Here is a 23068-nt window from a genome sequence, read left to right on the forward strand (position 1 = left end):
CACTAGAACCGGCCTATAGCTGTCGCTGAAATGTACGCATATTTTCTTTATTTATTTATTAAAATATGTTTGTGTTTGTTTATTTGTTTGTGTGTCTGTGCATACCAAATTGTATTTTATTATTTACTGATGTGGAATTTTGGTATTAAATGGTAAGGACACCTACTGGGAAAGAAGTGAATTGAGACAGATAGGCTAACATAGTCGTGTGATGCCTTGAGCTAATAGCAGGGAAAATGTGAGATTCGTTATTTTGAAGCTACAATGTGCACGAAGAAGATTTAGCTTCCCGTAACCGTCTGGTTGGAGGGCGCACACGGTATGGGTTTGCATGTCTAATTTGATTCGTTTTGTGTTAAAGGTGTGCTGAGATAATTCTGAGTTAATTTATAATATCATGGATATTATGGATTTGGCTTTGGCCGCAAGAGACTAATTTACGTGACATATGCTGATCTTAGAATGTGATACATTTTATTTCAGTTTTTCACGGTGGTTTGGAGTATGAAAGCAAATAAAAACTCATCAACCATCAATTGGAGCGTGGCTCATCTTTAACCAGAATAAAAGTTTAGGAGCAGCTACACGGCCGAAGATCACCACTACACCATCAGTGGGGTGCAGACCAAAACCTTCACACACACAAACACACACACACACACACACACCATGTATCTACAGATCTTATAAGAGAGATACCAGAATGTCCCCACGGGATTAATAAAGTATTTATCTATCTATCTTTCTATCTATCTAGATGCCTATAATAACCTCCCTAGCCGGCCCTGGTAAAAGCCACCGGTGAAATGCATCCAGCCATGATACCAATCTTCAAATGCTGTCAGGGTGTGGTGTAGTTACTTCTGTTAAAGCTGAATATCCTTAAATTAGGCCTTAACTAAACTAACGCTGAACACGCTGCCTTCTACAACAGACTGTGTGGCACCCAAATGCATTCGCGAGATCCAAAACCTCACGGAGGTTTCTTCATTTCCTCTTTGCTGCCTGATATATCCATTCATGAATTATCTGTCTCTCAAAAACATGGTTTTGAAATTATATTCATTGAAAATTGCTTCCAGTTTGTACCCTCATGGGTTCAGGGAAAATCAGGGAATTGCCACTAGGGCGAGTTTTCATCCCACCTTTCATGTGTGACCACCCGACACCTTAAGACAAGTCAACTTACATTACTAGATATCACGTTTGATCATAAACGACAGCTGTCGATGATGCTTATTTCATTAACGAGTAGAAATGATCACTGTTACACAAAACAGCAGTTTCGTAGGCTATAGCCTACATCATGTGCAGCTTTGCAGACCTGCTAAGTTCGTTGCCTCTCATTGAGACCTCACAGAACATCGCAGAAATGTTGCACAGATCTACCACAAATTAAAATATTGTTGAATGAGTGGTTTACACATATTTTTTGCAATTAAATTAGGAAATAATGGTTGTAACATGATGATGTTATCGCAGATTGAAACCAACGCCAATCACTTACCTCCGAATCATCCCTTACAGGTAACTTCTGAAACGGATCTGCAAACTGGGCCAGTGGCATAATAGAACTGTTCTGAGCGTCCCGATGAACCCAAAGCGCTCTTATAGTCAAGCTAATGAGTTTGATAAACTCTTAAGTTTGCCACAACTGAACTCACAATGTTACAAAAGTCTCGCGACGAAGTTTGCCATCAAAATCTTCTCCAAAGCACAAATTCTTGGCTATTAATCACATACAGTTTCGTTCCACGTATATTAACTTTCTTTTCTGATGATTTTTCGTAGATCTTGTTTTGTCTGCAATCACGGGCTTCCGGTATTCATGTTATGTTTGCGTCGTGACGTATACATGTTTTTACCTCTCCGTCAAGTCAAATTGGCTCCACTAGATGGCGGTATTGCATCATCCCGTGCACAACGAACTTCGAACAGAAAAAAAACCTCCACAACCGCAAGTTTCTTTGTAGAATGGCGTGACTAGTGCTATTACCAGAGCACGTCTAGTCTATGTACACAGAGGTTTTCTGGGATCTGAAAAACTTTATTGTGGCCACTGTTTTAGACCTTTACTCCAACAAAAATTACAACGTTGAGCATATATATACAGACTAATAGACAACGTGGTATTTAATCTCTTTTAATGTAATGTAACAAAGAAAAACAACAATCTTCCAATAAATACAACACAGAAGATGGTGCCTTCTGATCAGGAAAGGTAGAGAATGACGGTGAGAGCAGCAGACAGGAAGTAGCAAGGTTGGGGTTGTGCGTTTTTTAAACTAATCTGTGTGCGGCTAAACATGGAACAGTAAGGTCATATAAATTCCTAAAAGTTTTGCGTCACATTAAAAGTCTCATATGGTTGGACCACAAAACTAAGCTTTTGACACGACCTGGTAGAACCTGAATGACACCAAATGACTGTTAATATGGTCACCTACTGACCCTGCTGTTAGAACCAGAGCTTTGGCTGCCCTGTGAGGACATTCCCGACCCTTCAAAAAGCATTTGGTCTCTAACAGCCTAGCAGAGTCAGAGTGAGACTGAATCACATCTCCTCCGGATCCTCTATTCTGTTCTCATGACTGATGGCGGTGTGTTTGCTAACCGTAGTGGCACCAAGATCAAAACAGGCAATTGTGAAATGAAGTTTGGCAAGATGATAATCTCTTCCACCATGCTGCCTGAGATCTGAAGAGACAGATAGATAGATATCCCTTTGGTCACAGGTGAAAGGTGGCAGTATCGGGGCTGATGCTGATGCTGACTTCTTTAGCATATAACAAGGCCAGATGACTATGGTTACTATGCTATAAGTAACTATGGTTACTATGTTGTAAGTAACTATGGTTACTATGTTATAAGTAACTTCAGTTACTTATTAATTTCCACAGAAAGTAGGAATGTGCCCTATCTGAAGACTATATCAACACATCAGAATACTCAATGGAGTGTTATAACTCAAGGGCAAGAGAAAGCTGATGTGTAAGATTCAGGCTGCGTGTGTGTGTGTGTGTGTGTGTGTATGTGTGTTTGTGTGTGTGTGTGTGTGACACAGACACAAGCACAAGCGCACACACACACACACACACACACACACACACACACACACACAGTTGCCATATAAGGAGTGCAACATAGGGCAGAGACCAATTCTAGAAGAAAAGGCAAAGATCTGATCTGTCTCCTTCCAACTCCTGCCTACCTCTCCCAATCCTCCCTCCTGAAGGTTCCCTTTAAAGGATGAATGTTTGTTTAATATTAAAATGATCAAAAGAAAGGCAATATGTTCCTCACCTCTCTGTGAGTTTACGGATATGAGCTGCCTCTCTACCTCTCCTCCTGCAGACGACCCTCCACCCCTCTATCTTTCCCTGGAGCTGATGAAGTTGGTTCAGACTTGTACCAGGAAAAAGTTTAAAAGTTTAAGCTTGAGATGTCGGTGTTTATCTTCCTCTACCCTTGACCTCTCCCCTGTCTTCCTCTTATGTTTTCCCTCTTGTCCACATATAAGTCTCCTCCTCATCATCACTACTGCTCCTCCTCCTCCTTCTCGTCCTCCTCCTCCTCATCTCTGCGCGTGTTTAGCTGTGGGACTTGAGCTTGCTCCAGGGGTTGGTGCCCCTCACGTCGATGGGCGGCTCGTTGTGGAAGATGTGGTTACACAGCTCCTCCAGTGGAGGCTCGGGGTCAGTGGTGGCGTACTGCGCCGCATCCTCAATCTCCTTACGCACCGCTATATCGATTTCCTGCAAAAACAAAAATCATCAAAAGGTACAAACTTTATTACATGATTAAACACTAAAGGACTAACCCTGTAATATCCAAAGCGTACAGGTCTTCAAGAAGAAAGGTATTGAGCACTGAATCTGGGTCCATGGCTGGAGTATACACCCTAAGGCTAGGATCACAGGGCCAGTGTGTCTGTCAGTGCGGGCACATGATGGCAGCACTCCGATCCTATCCGATTCTCTCCATGGGGTCTCCATGGGGGGTTAACTGCTCTATCTCAAAGCACATGGAAGTGACAAAACTAGATCAGTTTAAATCAAATGCGGAATGTTTACATCTGCTACCGTTGATTATACAGTAAATACGTTGTGAAATGAAACAAAACCGTTGATTATACAGTAAATACGTTGTGAAATGAAACAAAAACACACCACAGTTAAAGTTGTATTAGTATTGATTGATTCACATCTATATGAATGGATTACATGACTAACAACGGGTGGAAAAGTAATAAGAAAATATTTGTTCACTGAATTAGCGCGTTCTGTCCCAAACAGTTGCGTTCCAGTTTCTAAGTTTCACTTTCGCTTTCAGTATTTCAACGTGAATGAGAGGGAGCACAAGAACTGAGCGTCTAGCAGCGTTTATCATATCATATACATTATATATGATGCATGTATATGTCTGTGGGCACGATCTCAAGCACGTGCAAAAGTTGTTGTTGTCCAATTTGAATCAGATACGAGAGACACATGCGCGCCCAGTCCAATTACCAGCGGAATCGAATCGTGTGTCTGGGGGTTTACATCGGAGTCCAGTCGGACTCAAGTTGGACACAATGAATCTAGTTCTGGGGAGTCACATGTGTCCAATATCCAATTTAAATCGGACTGAAATCGGAAATTGGACGCATGTGTCCACACTGTGTCTTGCTATCACAACCAGTCAAACTCATTCAGTCATTTAGTTTCATGGCCCAGTTATTTTTCAGGGGTGTAAAAGTAAAATATAAAACGGACTGATTATAATCAAGTGCTGTAGAACAAAGAGAAAAAACAAAACCAAAAAAATGGTGCTGCCAATTGCTGGCATATAGAGACAGAACAAATCCAGGTCCAAGGATTAAACCTTGAGGCACACCATGGAGCAGCCCCTTAACACGGAGCACAGACCATAAACATGGACCCTAACCCTTAACATGGAGCAGCCCATATTGAATGAGACGGTAACCCTAGGTTACATGGGACTGTAACCCTCGGTTACCTTGAGTTCCTCCACGCTGGCCATGTTGTTCTGCAGGATGCGATCTTTCAGCATGGAGATGGGGTCACTCTTACTCCTCACCTCCTGGATCTCTTCTCTGGTCCGGTAGCTGATGACACACACACACACACACACCCACACACACACACAATTAACCAAATCACTAAAGAAAAACTAAACTGTTAAATATTTATGATGGTATCAATCTCTGATATGTATCACCACCATGATGAAATCTGATCTATTGATCCGTGATTTTTAATCACCATGATGATATCTGATCTATCGCTACCGCCCTGGCCATGATGTGATCTGGGCCCCGTTCCTCGCTAACTGAGTGACCCGGATCATTTTCAGAATAAGATTACATAAGTCAGCCTTTTCGCTTCAACTAAGCAAGTTTGGCAAAATCACAATAGCAACACATCCATAAACTTGAACCTGCTCAAGCGTAGGCTAATTTAAGAGAGTTGGATAAGCCAAGTGTTATTAGTCCACGATAGCACATCATAATTGAAGACAATGATTAAGGTGGACTCTGATAAGAATAGAGAGAATCATACACAATTTCTTTTCACTGCTTCAATGTATTGAATTTCTTATTAATAAATAATTAATTAATTAATAAAATATATTTTGCCATGCTTCTTGTGTTGCTCTCGAAGTGTTGGATGTTGCCATGATTATGGTCTTGTATTCTTCATAAGCGTTCATGATCATCTCCTGATCTCCGGCAGAGATAAAGGAAGCTCATTCTTTGAGTTTAGTAGCCATTGTGCCGTTAGAAAATCATGGTTTTGGTGATCAACGCTTACCCCTTTCGAAGTAGGACGGGCACGTGCAATTTCCCTGATAACTGAAGTCTGGTTCCAATTAACGACATTATTTGAGGGAGGATCAAGCTTGGAGGAACCTGTCTTCAATCATCAGGTTAATTTAAGCTGGCTAATAGGACATTTGTTCGAGAAACAGGGCCCTGATCTATTGATACATGATGTGTAAATATAAAGAAATCAGATCGATCACTACCGCCGTGGCCATGACGAGCTCATCTATGATGGACACTCACCTGACTCCAGGGTCGCTCATACTGTGTCCATGGTAACGATATGTCTGCAGTTCCATCAGGACAGGACCCTGATTTTAAAATCAAAACAGACGTACTCTACATAAACATACTTTGAAAAGCACAAAGATCTAACATGCACTGATCATTATATTGTTTATTATTATATTTATATGTAAACAAACCCGCACACAATGAAGTCAAAGATGAACAACGTAAAAAATGTACAATGTGCATTTACACTGACTTAAACACACACACACACACACACACACACACACACACAGGTGCATTTACACTGACTTAAATTAAACACATTTAGACACATATTACGTATCTACACACTTGTGCACACAAACACAAACACATAAACACACACATGTGAACACATGCACACAAACACATACTCGTGACAAGTGCACACAAACATAAACACAAACACACACACAGACACACACAGACACACACGACAAGTGCACACAAACATAAACACACACAAGTGACACACGTGCACACAAACACACAGATATAAACTCACACGTGACACACGTGCACACAAACATAAACACACACACGGATCACATGCACATTAGACAAACAAATAGACACAACATAAACACACACACACGTGTCACACAAACACATAGACATAAACACACAAACACAAAAACAAATAGAAATAAACACACAAACATAAACACACAAACCTTTCCAGCGCGGCAATGGTCTGCAGCGAACTTGGTAGCCTCCCTCACACACAGGACATCCATGCCATCCACCTATGCGGGCGGGCGGGCGGGCGGGCGGGCGGACACACACACACACACACACGTTACATTTACAAACATGACTGTATACATGTCAAAGAGGAACAGAAAAGGAGTCACTACTTTATCTCTGAATGGATCTGAATGAGGCTTCACTGTACAGGAGGCTTTAAAAAGTGTGTGTGTGTGTGTGTGTGTGTATCTACCCGTAGGCCAGGGATGTAGTCTCCTCTCTTGTAGTACTCGGTGCTAGCTGCTGAGCGCTCCACAGGCGTGCCCATGCCGTAGCGGTTGTTCTCACAGATGAAGATGCAAGGCAGCTTCCACAGAGCAGCCATGTTGTACGCCTCAAAGATCTGACCCTGGGACAGAAACACACAACAGACATCAGTGTTAGTTAGTGTGTGTGTGTGTGTGTGTGTGTAAGGATGGAGTAATGAGTGTGTGTGTGTTAGGATGTAGTGATGAGTGTGTGTAATATGACAGGGTGATACTTATACTTAAATTGTTGTATGTTATATGCTATATGTCATATGTTATATGTTTTTATTGTTATAGTGTTACAGAGTTATATGTTGTTCTTTAAATTGCTGTATGTTAACGTCATATGTCATATGTTTTATTGTTAAAGTGTTATAGAGTTATGTTATTTTTTAGTAAATGTTACTTGTTATCTGTATGAAATCTACTGCGTAGATGACGATGCTGGCCAAGTCCTAAGAATTTTGCTGTGCTGAAGCAATGTGGTGCATGCAACAATAAACACTTTGACTTTGATGTTATAGAAAACTGGTGTAAAGCTATAAACCCTCACCTGATTGGCAGCTCCATCACCATAGAGACTGATGCAAACTTCATTATTCTCCTGGTATTTACAGGCCAGGGCAACACCAGCACCCAGAGGGACCTGTGGCACACACACACATATATAAATACATATAAATACACACACACACACACACACACACACACACACATATATAAATACATATAAATACACACACACACACACACACACACACACACATATATTATATATAAAAATACACACACACACACACACACATATATATATTAGGGCCGGGACTCGATTAAAAAAAATGTATCTAATTAATTAGAGGCTTTGTAATTAATTAATCGAAATGAATCGCATTTTAATTGCATATAAATATTTGACCTGAGAACAGTGAGAAGTAATTTTTTTCACATGGATTTTTAGTATACCATTGAATAATGACTGAATACATAAGCTTAAGCAACAAAAATATTGTTTATTTTTGTTCAAGTCCAACAGTGCAATTTTTGCCATTAAGTGTAGCAATACCATATTTAGAAATGTAGTACATTTCAGAAATTCAGGTAGCCTATAGATAAGTAGACCTTCTGTAAACTATAATATTTTTTTTTTTTTTTTTAAGTAAAACACAATGCTTTCAAGTACATTAAGAACATTGGAAACCCTGTCTGTTAGAAAACATCTCTGGTGGAGTGTGGGTTGTGTGTGGGTTGTACCCGGAGTCAGGCTTAACGTCCACGCTAGCTGCTTTATGTTTTGCATTGAGGTGATACTCGATGTGCTGCGGTGATATGCGAATTCCTTGTTGCATAACTTGCACTGAACCATGTTCTTATCGACACCTCCATCCGTTCGTTTTTTGTAACAAAATGTCCCATCCACTGGGCCAACCAACGGGGTCTCATCAGCCTCTTTGTTCATGTTCACTGTGCCACTGTGGCAACTTGTTTGAACCGAATGTATGCGCGTTAGTTGGTGCGCCAGTATAATCGGTCCGTCTGAAACTGCTCCAGTGAGAAACGTTCGCGTTGCAAAAATAGATACGATTAAAATGCGTCAATTTTTTTAACGCGTTCATTTTTGTGTAATTAATTAATCTTAATTAACGCGTTAAAGTCCCGGCCCTAATATATATATAAATAAATAAATACACCACACACACACACACACAAATATATATAAATAAATATACACACACACACACACACACACACACACACACACACACACACACACACACACACACACACAAGCATGTACACTAACACAATGTAAAGTTGACAGCTGGCAGAGGTCACATGACTCACCTGAGCTCCCACAATTCCATTTCCACCGTAGAAGTGTTTGGTGTACATGTGCATGGAGCCGCCCTTTCCTTTGGCGATTCCTCCCCGGCGGCCTGTGCCACACACACACACACACACACACACACACACACACACACACACACACACACACACACACACAAATCATGCCAGATACATCAGATACATCACACAAACACACACACACACACACACACGCACACACGCACACACGCACACACGCACACACACAAAATCACGCCAGATACATCAGATATATCACGCCAGATACATCACACACACATCATGCCAGATATATCACACAAACACACACATCACGCCAGATATATCACACACACAACACCAAATACATCACACACATCATACTAGATGTGGGTGATTCCCAGAATGCATTCCTCACCGGTCAGCTCTGCCAGGATCTCTCTGACGGTGCCGCCGCGTAGCAGCGTGTACCCATGGGCGCGGTAGGCCGTGATGAGGTGGTCCGACGGGTTGATGCCCCCTTCAATGCCCACCGCACAGGCCTCCTACACACCACAGCACAGCAGAGGAGTCAGAGTGTGTGTGTGTGTGTGTGTGTGTGTACGTGTGTTTATATATATAGGTGGTGTGTGTCTGTATATTTGTATGTATGGGTTTGGTTGCTGTGTGTTTGCGCGTGCTTGCGCGTGCGTGCGTGTGAGTGTGTGCATGTGTGTGTGTGCATGTGTGTGCGTGCATGTGCGTGTGCGTGTATATATATACATATATACAGTGCCACTTTAAAGTATGTGAACCCCTTGAGCACTTAAGCGTTTTCTGTTGTTTTACCATGATTTTTCATTTTTTTATCACCAATTTTCCATAGATGAAATGTCAGGTTTATGTTTATCATTTGCATGTACTTGTTTAGAGGAAATTGTTTTAGTAGCCAAAAAACTACATGAAACATGGAATTAGTGTATTTTCAAAAGAAAATGTATAATACTGCTCTCAGTAGGTCTTTACTGCAAAAAAGTGCACCCTCTAGTGCTTACCAAACTGGAGCATTGCACCAACACTGCAGCCTGAGGCACTCGTTCTCTGTCTTTCTGTCTCTGTGTGGGTACACCTTGGCACTACAGTAGTTTGGTTGGTTTCCTCTCTCTTTTAATCTGTGATGTCCAACCCTTTTCCTAAGGATGTCTCAGTTGATTGGTTTGCTTAATTGACTAATTAAGCACCCAAATATGTTTCACCGAATCTGTTACCTGCTTGACTTTACCAATATAGCTGGGGGTTCACTTACTTTTGAAAATACACTAATTCCATGTTTCATGTAGTTTTTTGGCTACTCAAACAATTTCCTCTAAACAAGTACATGCAAATGATACACATAAACCTGACATTTCATCTATGGAAAATTGGTGATAAAAAAATGAAAAATCATGGTAAAACAACAGAAAACGCTTAAGTGCTCAAGGGGTTCACATACTTTAAAGTGGCACTGTATATATATGTATGTGTGTGTGTGTGTGTGTGTGTGTGTGTGTGTGTGTGTGTGTGTGTGTGTGTGTGCATGCCTGTGCATGTCTGGCGTGTGCATGCTTGCCTGCCCGTCGTAGAGGTGACAGAACCCCCTGATGATCTTCTGCTTGTAGAGCTGGTCTGCCTTGAGCTCCATACGCCTCATGACCTGCATGGTCCGGTAGTACTGCAGCCCCTGCTCACGGGTCAGAACCGCCTGCAGAGGGGGGCCCTCCTCGAACCTATGCAGGTCGCACCCCTATACAACAACAACAACAATCAACTCTTAATCTCACCACTTGTCTGACAGACAGGTAATCAGCTCTTCTGACTGACAGGTGTCACTCACCTTGATGTCGAAGGTGGCCTGCTGGGTGAAGTCTGCGTAGCCACGAGAGGAGAGTACCACCCTGGCGCCCTGCCAACCAAGCACAAACACACATCAGCGATCGCCTCAATCACACACACACACACTCACACTCACACACTCACACACACACACACACACACCCTTAAAAAACACACATTCAAAACACAGAACCTTCATCCTTCACATACCAAGAACACATGCAACACATTCGGCCCCTCCCCCTTAGAGACAACTACATGACTATTACAACAAATAAGGGGCCTCACACATTAGAGTGACTATTGCAACACATTAGGGCTCAAAGGTAACTAGATGACTGATGAGTGGAAATGTTCTTGGCAGACAATGTGTTTTATCTACTGTCATTGCCCCCATGTATCTCTATAGCCGACTAATTAATAATTTACTTAAAAAAATCTAATGTTATTATTTTTCTATGTTAAGGCACAATTGTAAGCAGGTCACTGTGTTACTTTCCATTTGGATTGACATGTCGCTCGTGAGCTCGAGAGCAAAGCAGATGCAACAACAAACAAAACGCAAAAACCGGAAGTCGTCTGTGTGGTCGCCATGGAAACCCCGGCGAAAATTGCCATTTAGATACACAGCCTGAAATATGACGTATTTGACCACATACAGAAGAGAGGCCATATGTGCGCGGTCTAAACGAACCAGTAGACAGGTTCTGCATTCTGCTCTGCTCTGCCCTGCCCTGCCCTGCGATCAGCCCAGTGCAGCACCACTCTCATAAAGCCGACCCATATCTCAAGCAGACCAGTGTGATGGGGTACAAGGGTCTTAAGCAGACCAGTGTGATGGGGTACAAGGGTCTAAAGCAGACCAGTGTGATGGGGTTCGATGGTCTAAAGCAGACCAGTGTGATGGGATACCAGGGTCTCAAGCAGACCAGTGTGATGGGGTACGAGGGTCTCAAGCAGACCAGTGTGATGGGGTACGAGGGTCTCAAGCAGACCAGTGTGATGGGGTACCAGGGCCTTAAGCAGACCAGTTTGATGGGGTACGAGGCAGACCAGTGTGATGGGGTACGAGGCTCTCAAGCAGACCAGTGTGATGGGGTACGAGGGTCTCAAGCAGACCAGTGTGATGGGGTACGAGGGTCTCAAGCAGACCAGTGTGATGGGGTACCAGGGCCTTAAGCAGACCAGTGTGATGGGGTACGAGGCAGACCAGTGTGATGGGGTACGAGGCTCTCAAGCAGACCAGTGTAATGGGGTACGAGTCTCTCAAGCAGACCAGTGTGATGGGGTACGGGGGTCTCAAGCAGACCAGTGTGATGGGGTACGAGGGTCTCAAGCAGACCGGTGTGATGGGGTATGAGGGTCTCAAGCAGACCAATGTGATGGGGTACGAGGGTCTCAAGCAGACCAGTGTGATGGGGTACGGGGGTCTCAAGCAGACCAGTGTGATGGGGTACGAGGGTCTCAAGCAGACCGGTGTGATGGGGTATGAGGGTCTCAAGCAGACCGGTGTGATGGGGTATGAGGGTCTCAAGCAGACCAATGTGATGGGGTACGAGGGTCTCAAGCAGACCAGTGTGATGGGGTACGAGGGTCATTGGTGTTCCCCTGCTCCGTGTTAGGGTACCAGCACTACCCTCCTCAATGGCACGTCATCACTTCCGTCAGGACTATTATGTCCTTCTCAGGAAGTTTGGAGAGGACCTGCTTGAGCTTCCACCAAGACTATCAGTTGGAGACTACTAATACCAGATTGACTACGGACACGCGCGCTGTTGGTGAGTGTCTAGAATAGCTGCTAGAACTGCATGGTTCCAGGGAAGGGGGGCGGCTCTAGAAGGGTCAGCGGGCACCGAGTTTCAGGTGTGTGTGTGTGTGTGTGTGTGTGTGTGTGTGAGTGTGAGCGTCGCGTGCGTGTGTGTGAGGCGTTGTGCACAGCAGGCAAGACAGAAGAGATTGCAGGTACTCACAGCAAGCTGTGGTCCTGGAGTCTCTCCCGTGCCGCCTTCCGGTGCCATAGGGGGCGCTGTTGAGTCAGAGTTAGGGCTCCCTGAGCTCTGTGGGGGCTGCAGCGCCTCAGCAGGATGAGAGTGCTCAGGTGAGGCGGTAGGGGGCCCTGTTGAGCTCTCAGAGGATGGGGTGAGAGGGGCGAGAGAGGCTGATGGGGATGGCGCTTTTTGTGATGGCTTGGGAAAAGTTGGGTCTGCGGCTGCTTGATCTGATAATGTTGGACTAAAAGTCAGGCTAGTGTCAGGTTGGGCTGTGGTTGGCTTCAAGGCAAGGCTAGTGTCAGGTTGGGCTGGAGTTGGGTCCAAGGCAAGGCTAGTGTCAGGTTGGGCTGGAGTTGGGTCCAAGGCAAGGCTAGTGTCAGGTTGGGCTGGAGTTGGGTCCAAGGCAAGGCTAGTGTCAGGTTGGGCTGGGGTTGGGTTCAAAGGAAAGCTAGTGTCAGGTTGGGCTGGGGTTGGGTTCAAAGGAAGGCTAGTGTCAGGTTGGGCTGGGGTTGGGTTCAAAGGAAAGCTAGTGTCAGGTTGGGCTGGGGTTGGGTTCAAAGGAAGGCTAGTGTCAGGTTGGGCTGGGGTTGGGTTCAAAGGAAGGCTAGTGTCAGGTTGGGCTGGGGTTGGGTTCAAAGGAAAGCTAGTGTCAGGTTGGGCTGGGGTTGGGGTTGGGGTTGGGTTCAAAGGAAGGCTAGTGTCAGGTTGGGCTGGGGTTGGGGTTGGGGTTGGGTTCAAAGGAAAGCTAGTGTCAGGTTGGGCTGGAGTTGGGTCCAAGGCAAGGCTAGTGTCAGGTTGGGCTGGAGTTGGGTCCAAGGCAAGGCTAGTGTCAGGTTGGGCTGGAGTTGGGTCCAAGGCAAGGCTAGTGTCAGGTTGGGCTGGGGTTGGGTTCAAAGGAAAGCTAGTGTCAGGTTGGGCTGGGGTTGGGTTCAAAGGAAGGCTAGTGTCAGGTTGGGCTGGGGTTGGGTTCAAAGGAAAGCTAGTGTCAGGTTGGGCTGGGGTTGGGTTCAAAGGAAGGCTAGTGTCAGGTTGGGCTGGGGTTGGGTTCAAAGGAAGGCTAGTGTCAGGTTGGGCTGGGGTTGGGTTCAAAGGAAAGCTAGTGTCAGGTTGGGCTGGGGTTGGGGTTGGGGTTGGGTTCAAAGGAAGGCTAGTGTCAGGTTGGGCTGGGGTTGGGGTTGGGGTTGGGTTCAAAGGAAAGCTAGTGTCAGGTTGGGCTGGGGTTGGGTTCAAAGGAAGGCTAGTGTCAGGTTGGGCTGGGGTTGGGTTCAAAGGAAGGCTAGTGTCAGGTTGGGCTGGGGTTGGGTTCAAAGGAAAGCTAGTGTCAGGTTGGGCTGGGGTTGGGTTCAAAGGAAAGCTAGTGTCAGGTTGGGCTGGGGTTGGGTTCAAAGGAAAGCTAGTGTCAGGTTGGGCTGGGGTTGGGTTCAAAGGAGAGCTAGTGTCAGGTTGGGCTGGGGTTGGGTTCAAAGGAGAGCTAGTGTCAGGTTGGGCTGGGGTTGGGGTTGGGGTTGGGTTCAAAGGAAAGCTAGTGTCAGGTTGGGCTGGGGTTGGGTTCAAAGGAAGGCTAGTGTCAGGTTGGGCTGGGGTTGGGGTTGGGTTCAAAGGAAGGCTAGTGTCAGGTTGGGCTGGGGTCGGGTCCAACGCAAGGTTGAGATTGGAGGCTGTGAGCGCTTGTTTGTTCTGACTCCTAGCTAAAGAAGCTAAATCAGAACCTGTTTGTGTGCATATGGATGAAGTAGAGTATGTTTCTGCTTCTAAATCTTTTTCTGTTGGTTTACTGAGACGGAGGTCCACTTCTCCTGACGTTGGTTGCAGCTGTGATGGTTCTAACTCTGGTGTAGGTACACATAACGGAAGTACTGCCTGAGAGGAACACGGGGTTAGAAACGTTCCTGTTGGTGTGGGTCTGGTTGCAGTTAAGGTTGCCTCGGCAGATGTCTGAGGAGAGCCTAGGTCCAACCGTACTTCAGGTGAAGCTTGTAAATCTGTTTTTGTTGAGGATTGCTTGGTATCACTCATCTTAGGCTGAGTGCATGACTGAACTGGGTAATAGTCTGATGAATCCAGATCTGCCTTGGAGACGGTTTGCAGTGTCTCTGAACTTCTTGCTGCAGATTCTACATCTGCTGTGAAAGGACCTGAGCGGACAGCAGGGAGCACTGCAGAGCCACCTACTAAAGGATCAGGGGTAACAAACTCTGTGGGAACAAGAGTTTGGGTTTCAAGGCTGGGTTCAACAGAGTTTGTATAATTTGTATCACCCCCACGAAGAATGGGTATGTAACCTGCAGGGGGTAAGGAATGCTCTCCAGTACAATGTTGGAGTCTGTCGCTTTCCAAAAGGGAGTCAGGAAGCTGCAACGAGGGAAGGTGGACATCTGTGAGTGTGGAGGAGTGTGTGTGGTGCTCAGGGTGGGACTGGGTCTGGCAGTGGGCAGGCGGGGGGGATGTGATGTCAGCAAGTTCACCCTGATTGGCCAGCAGCTGAAGGACGGCTCTCCGAGTGGAGGACTAGATGGAGGGGAGAAGATTGAAAGATACATCACTCAAAGGTAAAGGGAGTAAAGCACACTGTCAAACGAGGAAGGCACAGCGGCCAAATCAAAGAACGTAACGATCTTGACTGACAAGGCCTCAAACCCAGGGGCGGCTCGTCCATAAGGGCGATTGGGGCGACGCACTGCCTATGGGAAAAGGGAAGTAAAAAAATAAATAAATAATAAAAAAAAATAATAATAATCCTGCTGTATAAATTCAATTGCCTTCTGAATTGCTTTGGATTAAAGCTTCTGCTACACGACTAAATGTGAATGTACATTTCATATTTTTTTTTCTGTCGGATTCTACCACTAGACCGTCTGATCTGCCTCTGTATGTCATTGTCGAATCAGGTAACAGTCATTCAGTCAGCCTAGAGTCGTGATTCAAATGGCCCCGCCCCTTCAGGGCGATTTTGGGCGGAATGAAAATTCCCAAGACCTCTCCCTTTGACTCCCATGTTAAATGCGTTTTTTTCACAAAACAGAGCTCTCAATGCATTCTCTATGGCTTCCGGGAGGGCTCGCCCCTCCAGGTCTAGTCATAAGTAATCGACGCAAAAGCCTATGGTAAAAGCCAATGAGGACGTCACACAGCCTCGACAGAGGCATGTCAAGATGGCCCCTGTTCAGCACAACAACTCCATCCGCTCTTTGACAGAAACTTCTTTTTAGTCAGCGTAATAATGAAGACAAATTGACCAAAAAAACAATTAGGACTTCCTAGACCAAATGTATCCATTCAACAGTTTTCTACAGAGGGAGGGAAATTGGAACAAAAGAAAATCGAGGTTGTGAAGTGGCTAACGCGGTCTGTATTTCTATATACCACTGTTACTTTTCATAGGTTTCACAGTGTGAACTAACTTTGAATGATTTTCTATGTGATGACTTATTTAGCTTTTGTAAGCCAATACTTTCAAGATCAGTCAATAAATATCGTTGGTTTGGACGTATGTTGCCCCCTTCTTTATGTTGTTAGTGGACATATCATGTGTCCTGTTCAGCTATGTTACATCATACAACATTTGAGACATGTGGATAATGAAAAAGTGGGATCATTTCTTGTGGAGCCACATCATGCTTGCTTATGAAGGCTCCTAAATGTAACTTTCTTCCATAGCGTTCGACTTGTAACTTTCTACTCTAGCTATGTAGAAAGAGGGGAAATATATGCTGTTGGTTGCTGCCAATAGTGGACAAAAAAGACATTGCTGTATGAGTAAATCGGATAACTTAATGTACCTACTGAATGGGTCGCCAAATCAAAAAAATTGCCCCCACTGAGAATGTTTTCAGGAAACGCCACTGTTCAAACCTCAAACAGCTCTGATCAAAGTTGACTTTACAAAAAACCAGCTTCAGCACCTCAAAACTCAATACATATTCCATGAAATTTTGCTATCAAACAACGTCTGCGTTCCCTCCAATTTTTTGCCACTATGCTCAAAGAGCACCAACTGCAGACTTAGAACGGACTGGAGGGTATAACAAAGGCCACTCACTACTCTCAGTGGCCTGTGGCCACTCACTGCTCTCAGTGGCCTGTAGCCAATCCCTACTCTCAGTGGTGGCGTCCTCAGTGGCCTATGGCCAATCACTACTCTCAGTGGTGTCGTCCTCAGTGGCCTGTAGCCAATCACTACTCTCAGTGGTGTCGTCCACAGTGGCCTGTAGCCAATCCCTACTCTCAGTGGTGGCGTCCTCAGTGGCCTATGGCCAATCACTACTCTCAGTGGTGTCGTCCTCAGTGGCCTGTAGCCAATCACTACTCTCAGTGGTGTCGTCCTCAGTGGCCTGCAGCCAATCACTACTCTCAGTGGGGGCGTCCTCAGTGGCCTATGGCCACCCCTATCTTGGCCAGACCAATGAACTGAGATGAACTGACACAGAACTCAAGGCCAGCGAAATTCATCCACATTAACCTGAATGTTGTAATAAAGAAGCTTTTCATCATCTCACACTGACAAGGATAGGGATCAATGGACAAGGACAAGGACTGCTGGATCAATAAGATGTTGACCTATAGGTAGATTTATTACTTTGACATCATCAAATTATGATCCCAAATCATTCAAAATAGAAAATGCTTTTGTAAAAACATTTGAGAAAACATGCATACAGCTACATTAAACCTACAAAAACCTACATGCTACAAAAAAAAGTGCTGACCTGCTTAATATTGAAGTATCATTGCCTAGCGGACTGAAACTAACACACAGAATACTCAATACTGAGCTGCAAAAAATGAACACAGCGTCTTCTAGCAGTGGTCTATTGGATTTATTGGAATTATTATTCTATGGTACTGAGTGTTGTAAATCTGTAAAATCCATGAAATTCAGTTGGTCAGATGTGGTGGAATGGCGAATTAAGTTGAATAGTAGTTGAATTGTTCCCAGTGATTATTGGATAGTATTTTTAGCTTGAAATGCCCATCCCTAGTACCGAACCATGATGTCAAAACCACACACACGCGCGCGCGCACACACACACACACACACACACACACACACACACACACACACACACACACACACACACAATACCTATTAGGGATGCACCGATACCACTTTTTTACAAACCGATACGAGTACGAGTATTTTTATTTGTGTACTTGCCGATACCGAGTACCGATACCGATACTTCCCAGATTTGGTTTCCATGAAAGATTTTATTTTATCCTCTGCAGGTTATGTCAAGCCTATAGTACAACATTAACAGAAGGCTATCCCAAGCCAAAAATAAACAGAGCTTTCTGGTTTAAAAAAAAAAAAAAAAAGAGTCAATATCATCACATTAGACAAAATTTAAATATAGACAGATGGCAATTTAATTTGCTGCATAGTTAACAACACAGTCTGCTTAACAAAAAGTGAACAGAACTATCCTGGATGATAAGAACATGAGCACAGTTCAGTTACAAAAGGATCAACAACTCTCTTCCTCCCCTTCTCTCGCTCTCTCTCTGTCTGTGTGCGTGCGCGGTTTTTTCTTTTGAAAGACGTCAGTAAAGATTGGTTGCTTGGTCTCTTAAGCCACTGGCATGAGTGAACTTTGTGTGCTTAGCACTATGGTGCGTCTTCAGATGTTTAATCAAATTGCTTGTGTCAAACGAAGTACTTTCCTTTCCGCCCCTCGACACTGTAACAGTGCAGATCTTACACTGTGCCTTACTCCTGTCATCATTTATCTTAAAATGAGTCCAAATCGCTGTTAAGGCAGCACAACGGTATAGCGATTTCTTACTAGAGTTTAATGTTGACAATGAACTGGGCTACGTTCTTGCAGCCAAATTGACACTTGCCTGAAGTTTGACTGTGTTAGGGAAGTTGTTTGCAACCTAGCCAACATAGCTATCACAATAACATTGCAAAGAAGTTAACGCAAAAGCACTTAATATTAGCATCAGGCGGAAAAACGAAAAAAAAAAACGTAATACTAGCATCAATGTCCAAGAGTGTTAAAACAACCTTGCTAACATCGCTAGCGGGATGTCTTGCTAGCGGCTACTTGCTAGCGGGTGTTTATGACAAACTCAAGCCAACAAGATTCCTGAAACACAAGACAAGACAGACGTCCTCTTTTACCCTCACATGTCCTCCTTTCGAGACCTAAATGCGTCCGGGTAAAAGAGGAGAAAACAAATACATTCCCGTCCCCGTCAATCAACCGTAGCAAATGGCAATAATATGTTATAGGCGCAGCGTCGCTAAAGACAGTAGGCTATCCCCTACACTTTGCCTATGTAACAGCAGTTCTAAGTTAACTGCAAAACATAAAATAGCTGAAGATAGCACTTACCTTTACTGGAGGTCGTACGTGTTAAGTTTAAAATATCTAGCGAAACCGTTAGCTTACGCAAGCCACCTCCACACATCGTATCCAAGCTGTTATTGAATTAATTTAAACTGCAAGTTCAACCTCAACTTATCTGTCTGCAATACCGCTCTCGGCCTCTATGCAACTCTCCGCTCTCCCACCTGGCAGGCATAGACAGTAGAGGAGAAGAAAACACACGCGTTAAGACGCAACACTGGGTATCGGTTTTTGGTATCGGTAATTTAAAACGAGTACGAGTACGAGTATTTTAACGAAGTATCGACCCGATACCCGATACTGGTATCGGTATCGGTGCATCCCTAATACCTATCCATGATGTCAAGGCCGTGCTGTGAACCAAAACATGATTTCTGTGTATCATTACACCCCTTGGAAATACTGATTAAAACATTCGAGTACAAAGAGACCAAGAAGGAAAAAAAGCCAAAAAAAAGGACAGGTAATGGAGAGATTTAAGGATGGGTAGGATAGACAGACAATGAAGTGTGGGAATAAGAACAACAATGTTTGAAAGAGTAGAAAGGCCGCGCAAAAAAAAATTAAAGCAAAGGTTATGCTTCCCTGTAATGTATGAGTTTGAGTCCCTTAATCTGCTGAAAGCGAGATTAGTTTAGCAATACACCCCAAACAGCACAAGTGTGGCTCAGCTAATGGCTAAACTAGCTGACTAGCAATACACCCCAAACAGCACTAGTGTGGCTCAGCTGATGGCTAAGCTAGCTGACTAGCAATACACCCCAAACAGCACTAATGTGGCTCAGCTGATGGCTAAACTAGCTGACTAGCTCCGTAGCTTAGCTTAGCTTTAGCAATACACCCAAAACGGCACTAGTGTGGCTCAGCTGATGGCTAAGCTAGCTGACTAGCTCCGTAGCGTCTTACCTCCGATACCACCTCGGCTCCCTTAAGAAGGCAGCCAAAGAAAGGACAGAGAGGGGGAGAAAGAGATGTGAGAGAGGAAACCATTCACTTCACGCGTACAGTGGTTAGCAGTTTTAAAGTTGGCTAAGTTAAATAAAACAAAGTCATAGTATTTTCCATTGCAATATCACTAGCTTCAATGCTATGTCACAACCTACAATTGACCCTTCACTAAGCCCCGCCCACCTTAACTACTGTTGCTACGCCTGACAAGCTTTCGTACCTGGCATATCAATCTCAATGATGTATGTACCGTTATCTGACGTCCGCAGAGAGATAATTACTAATTTCTGGAGTTCAGGGGAGATCTCTGAAAGAACGAGGCAAAAGGGGCTTCAGTATGCTTTTGAGGGATACATACATGATATCTGCACGAAGTCAGACAATGGGGAAATACATACTTAAACCTCCGGCAACCCCCCTGATGCTCCCGTGTAGGAACTGACACAGGGAGAGCAGCAATCGGATTGGGGAAGTCGTGTGTCGGCCGTCATTTAACAAAATGCTAAAATATATTGAATAGTATGTCAAAGAGAGCCTGCATCTTGTCTCTTACCATTTTATTTTACGTTAAAATGTACGCATTCTAAACAAAGAACCGTAATCATTTGCAAGCAATACTGAGATTAGTTAACTATCCGCTAGCTTGATAACATTAGCTTGTCCTCATGTTGGACACTTAACAAAGTGCCAAAATACATTAAACAGTATGTCAAACGCGAACAGTAGATATGTATCTTATATTCTCATTTTACGTTAAGCGGCATTTCTCATATTGAGTTTTGGGAATGGAAAAATTCAACCCACCCTCCAAACTCTTTGGGTATCGGCTGTCGGTTTTGTACAACCCATAGGCACAGCGCTTCGGAATCTTCACTCTGCCCAAAAGCTTGTCAGGTCCTCCGCGCTTAGTTACCGTTGCTAAACTACAATTGGCCTGGGGCGGTTTTCGGGCGTGGCTTAGCGAAGGGTCAATTGTATGTCACAATCTTCAATTTTATGTCACAAGCTACAATTGTATGTCACAACCTACAATTGTATGTCACTAGCTACAATGCTATGTAACTAGCTCCAATGCTATGTCACTAGCTACAATGCTACAATCATCCAACGCCAATTGGTTTAGGCTAAAATTGAGAAAGGGAGGGCAATTTCACCTTCAATTAGTATCACAAGGTTTAATGCTTACAGCAACTATTGCAAACTTTACAATGTTTCATTCTAGTCACAGCTCAGTAGAATAAGTTGGCTATATGATGCATAATTTGCTCAGAGATCGTGTTTAAAATGTGATGTGATTCTTCAATAGACATAAGATATCCCTTCACGAATTTTATCCCCTCAAAATGCATAGCAGAGCATTTCTGTTTTAAAAGCGTCTGACAAGTGTAAGGTTCCTTTCCCAGGTAGCTGTCACTCACACACACACACACACACACACACACACACACACACACACACACACACACACACACACACACAGTGTGAGAAGCATACTGCTGGTTATTGCTGATTACACCAAACTTTCTGCTGTAAACCACACAAGCTTCGGAAAGACTCCCTACAGCAAAAACTCAACCTACTCAAAACAGATGAACATGTTCCCACACCAGCTAAGTGAATGTGTGATCCAGACTGATTGGAGGGTTACATATAGGATTTGGGTTAGTTTATGGAGAACAATAGCTTCACTATGTATACATATTGTATAGCAATTATTTTGGCATCAATGGTAAAAAAACAAAACACGATATATATTCTCGTGCAACAACAATTGTGTAGTTTCGACGAAGCTCTAAGTTGGTCACTGTTAGCCTACTACATACTTCAAGCTATACATACAAGCCACTGCTTTTTCAGTACAGTATAGCAAAAAACAGTCAAAAGAATATCAAGGTTAGGGTTAGGTATAGACGACATACCTATTATGAGATCCTTGCTAATAAACTAGCAAACACCACTACGGAAACAACAGCCAACAAAGTTATCTATAGCCTAGAACTGTGTGCTGACTGGATATAAGTAGATTAGGTCACCGTTTAACAATATTTGCTTATTTTTATGATTGACAAAACTACAACAACGGGCAGTGGTACGCATCTGTAATGACGTTAAACGTTTAACAGTGTCTAAGAACACCGTAACCTATGTTAGCTACAATGCTAAGCTCAGGCTAAGATGCCTTTTCTGTGACACTTCACAGAACGACCATGAAAGTGGTACAGGACGTTAGCATTAGCATTTAAGAATACAGGCTATCTAACATGACGACGCAAATATACCGGCGGGTATAGTCCAATTCCACCAAACAATATTCTACTTCAAAACTCAAGCAGACGTTCACAACATGCTGCGAGGCATCCTTTTCTCTAAAACGTTTTTCGTTCCTTAGAAAGCAGCGCTAGCCAGAGCATTAGCTCGTTTGCTAGCAAGGTCAGTCCACCCATGACTGATAGTACGAGTAGCTCCTCTGTAAATGGTGTAAACATCATTATTACACATGAGGTTAAAGCTGAGACAATCGTATTATCTGACAGAAACAACAATAAGTAAAGTAAACGTACATTCTTGCTGGCAGTTCCCCGCAAAACGTTGGCAATTATGGACAGCATCTTCTGCATACTACAGCACTCTCACTGGCAGATGGGTCATACCGTGCCCCCAAAAACTGACGTCAGAGTTTATGTGACGCTTGTTTTTGCGTCATTTTATGGCGCCACAAAGAAAACTTGTGTAAAACAATGTAGTATTATGTAGAGAGACGATGCAGATTCACCTTGGAGAAGTTAATAATACTACTAATAATAAAACATCACATTTATACAGCGATGCTTAAAAAACATGAAATAAAAAGAAAAGAATAAAACAAAAAAAACATGGTGTGTGTGTGTGTATGGCACTTGGTCCCATAGACATGAATGTTTATGTCTATGCGTGGTCCTTGTTTTTGCAGGAGGTTAGCATGAGCATACCTGAGGCATGGGGGAGGGG

General features: G+C 43.9%; 2 protein-coding genes across 3 annotated transcripts in view; both read right to left on the reverse strand.

Moving 5' to 3' along the window:
- The window catches only part of rps6ka3a (ribosomal protein S6 kinase a, polypeptide 3a), a 32459-nt gene extending 30852 nt beyond the window's left edge, over nucleotides 1–1607 (reverse strand). The window contains exon 1 of the mRNA XM_080848700.1: nucleotides 1508–1607. Within this exon, the coding sequence (XP_080704826.1) occupies nucleotides 1508–1567 (60 nt within the window). The 5' untranslated portion in view covers nucleotides 1568–1607. The remainder of the gene's footprint in view (nucleotides 1–1507) is intronic.
- A 520-nt stretch (nucleotides 1608–2127) lies between these two features.
- On the reverse strand, nucleotides 2128–22750 carry pdha1a (pyruvate dehydrogenase E1 subunit alpha 1a). Of its 2 annotated transcripts, XM_080851807.1 has the most exons (12): nucleotides 22642–22750; nucleotides 20039–20059; nucleotides 10790–10858; nucleotides 10526–10699; nucleotides 9356–9482; nucleotides 8938–9029; nucleotides 7649–7741; nucleotides 7041–7196; nucleotides 6775–6846; nucleotides 6071–6138; nucleotides 5002–5110; nucleotides 2128–3755 (listed from the first exon to the last, which is right to left on the reverse strand). In XM_080851807.1, the coding sequence occupies exons 1-12, from the start codon at nucleotides 22696–22698 to the stop codon at nucleotides 3591–3593; spliced, it is 1203 nt and encodes a 400-aa protein (XP_080707933.1). In that variant the 5' UTR covers nucleotides 22699–22750; the 3' UTR covers nucleotides 2128–3590. The 2 variants fall into 2 exon arrangements, with proteins under 2 accessions (XP_080707933.1, XP_080707934.1); XM_080851808.1 differs by lacking the exon at nucleotides 20039–20059 and having other exon boundaries at nucleotides 22642–22745.
- Between the last annotated feature and the right edge of the window lie 318 nt (nucleotides 22751–23068).

This window comes from Sprattus sprattus (assembly GCF_963457725.1).
Source record: "Sprattus sprattus genome assembly, chromosome: 1".
NCBI lineage: Eukaryota > Metazoa > Chordata > Actinopteri > Clupeiformes > Clupeidae > Sprattus > Sprattus sprattus.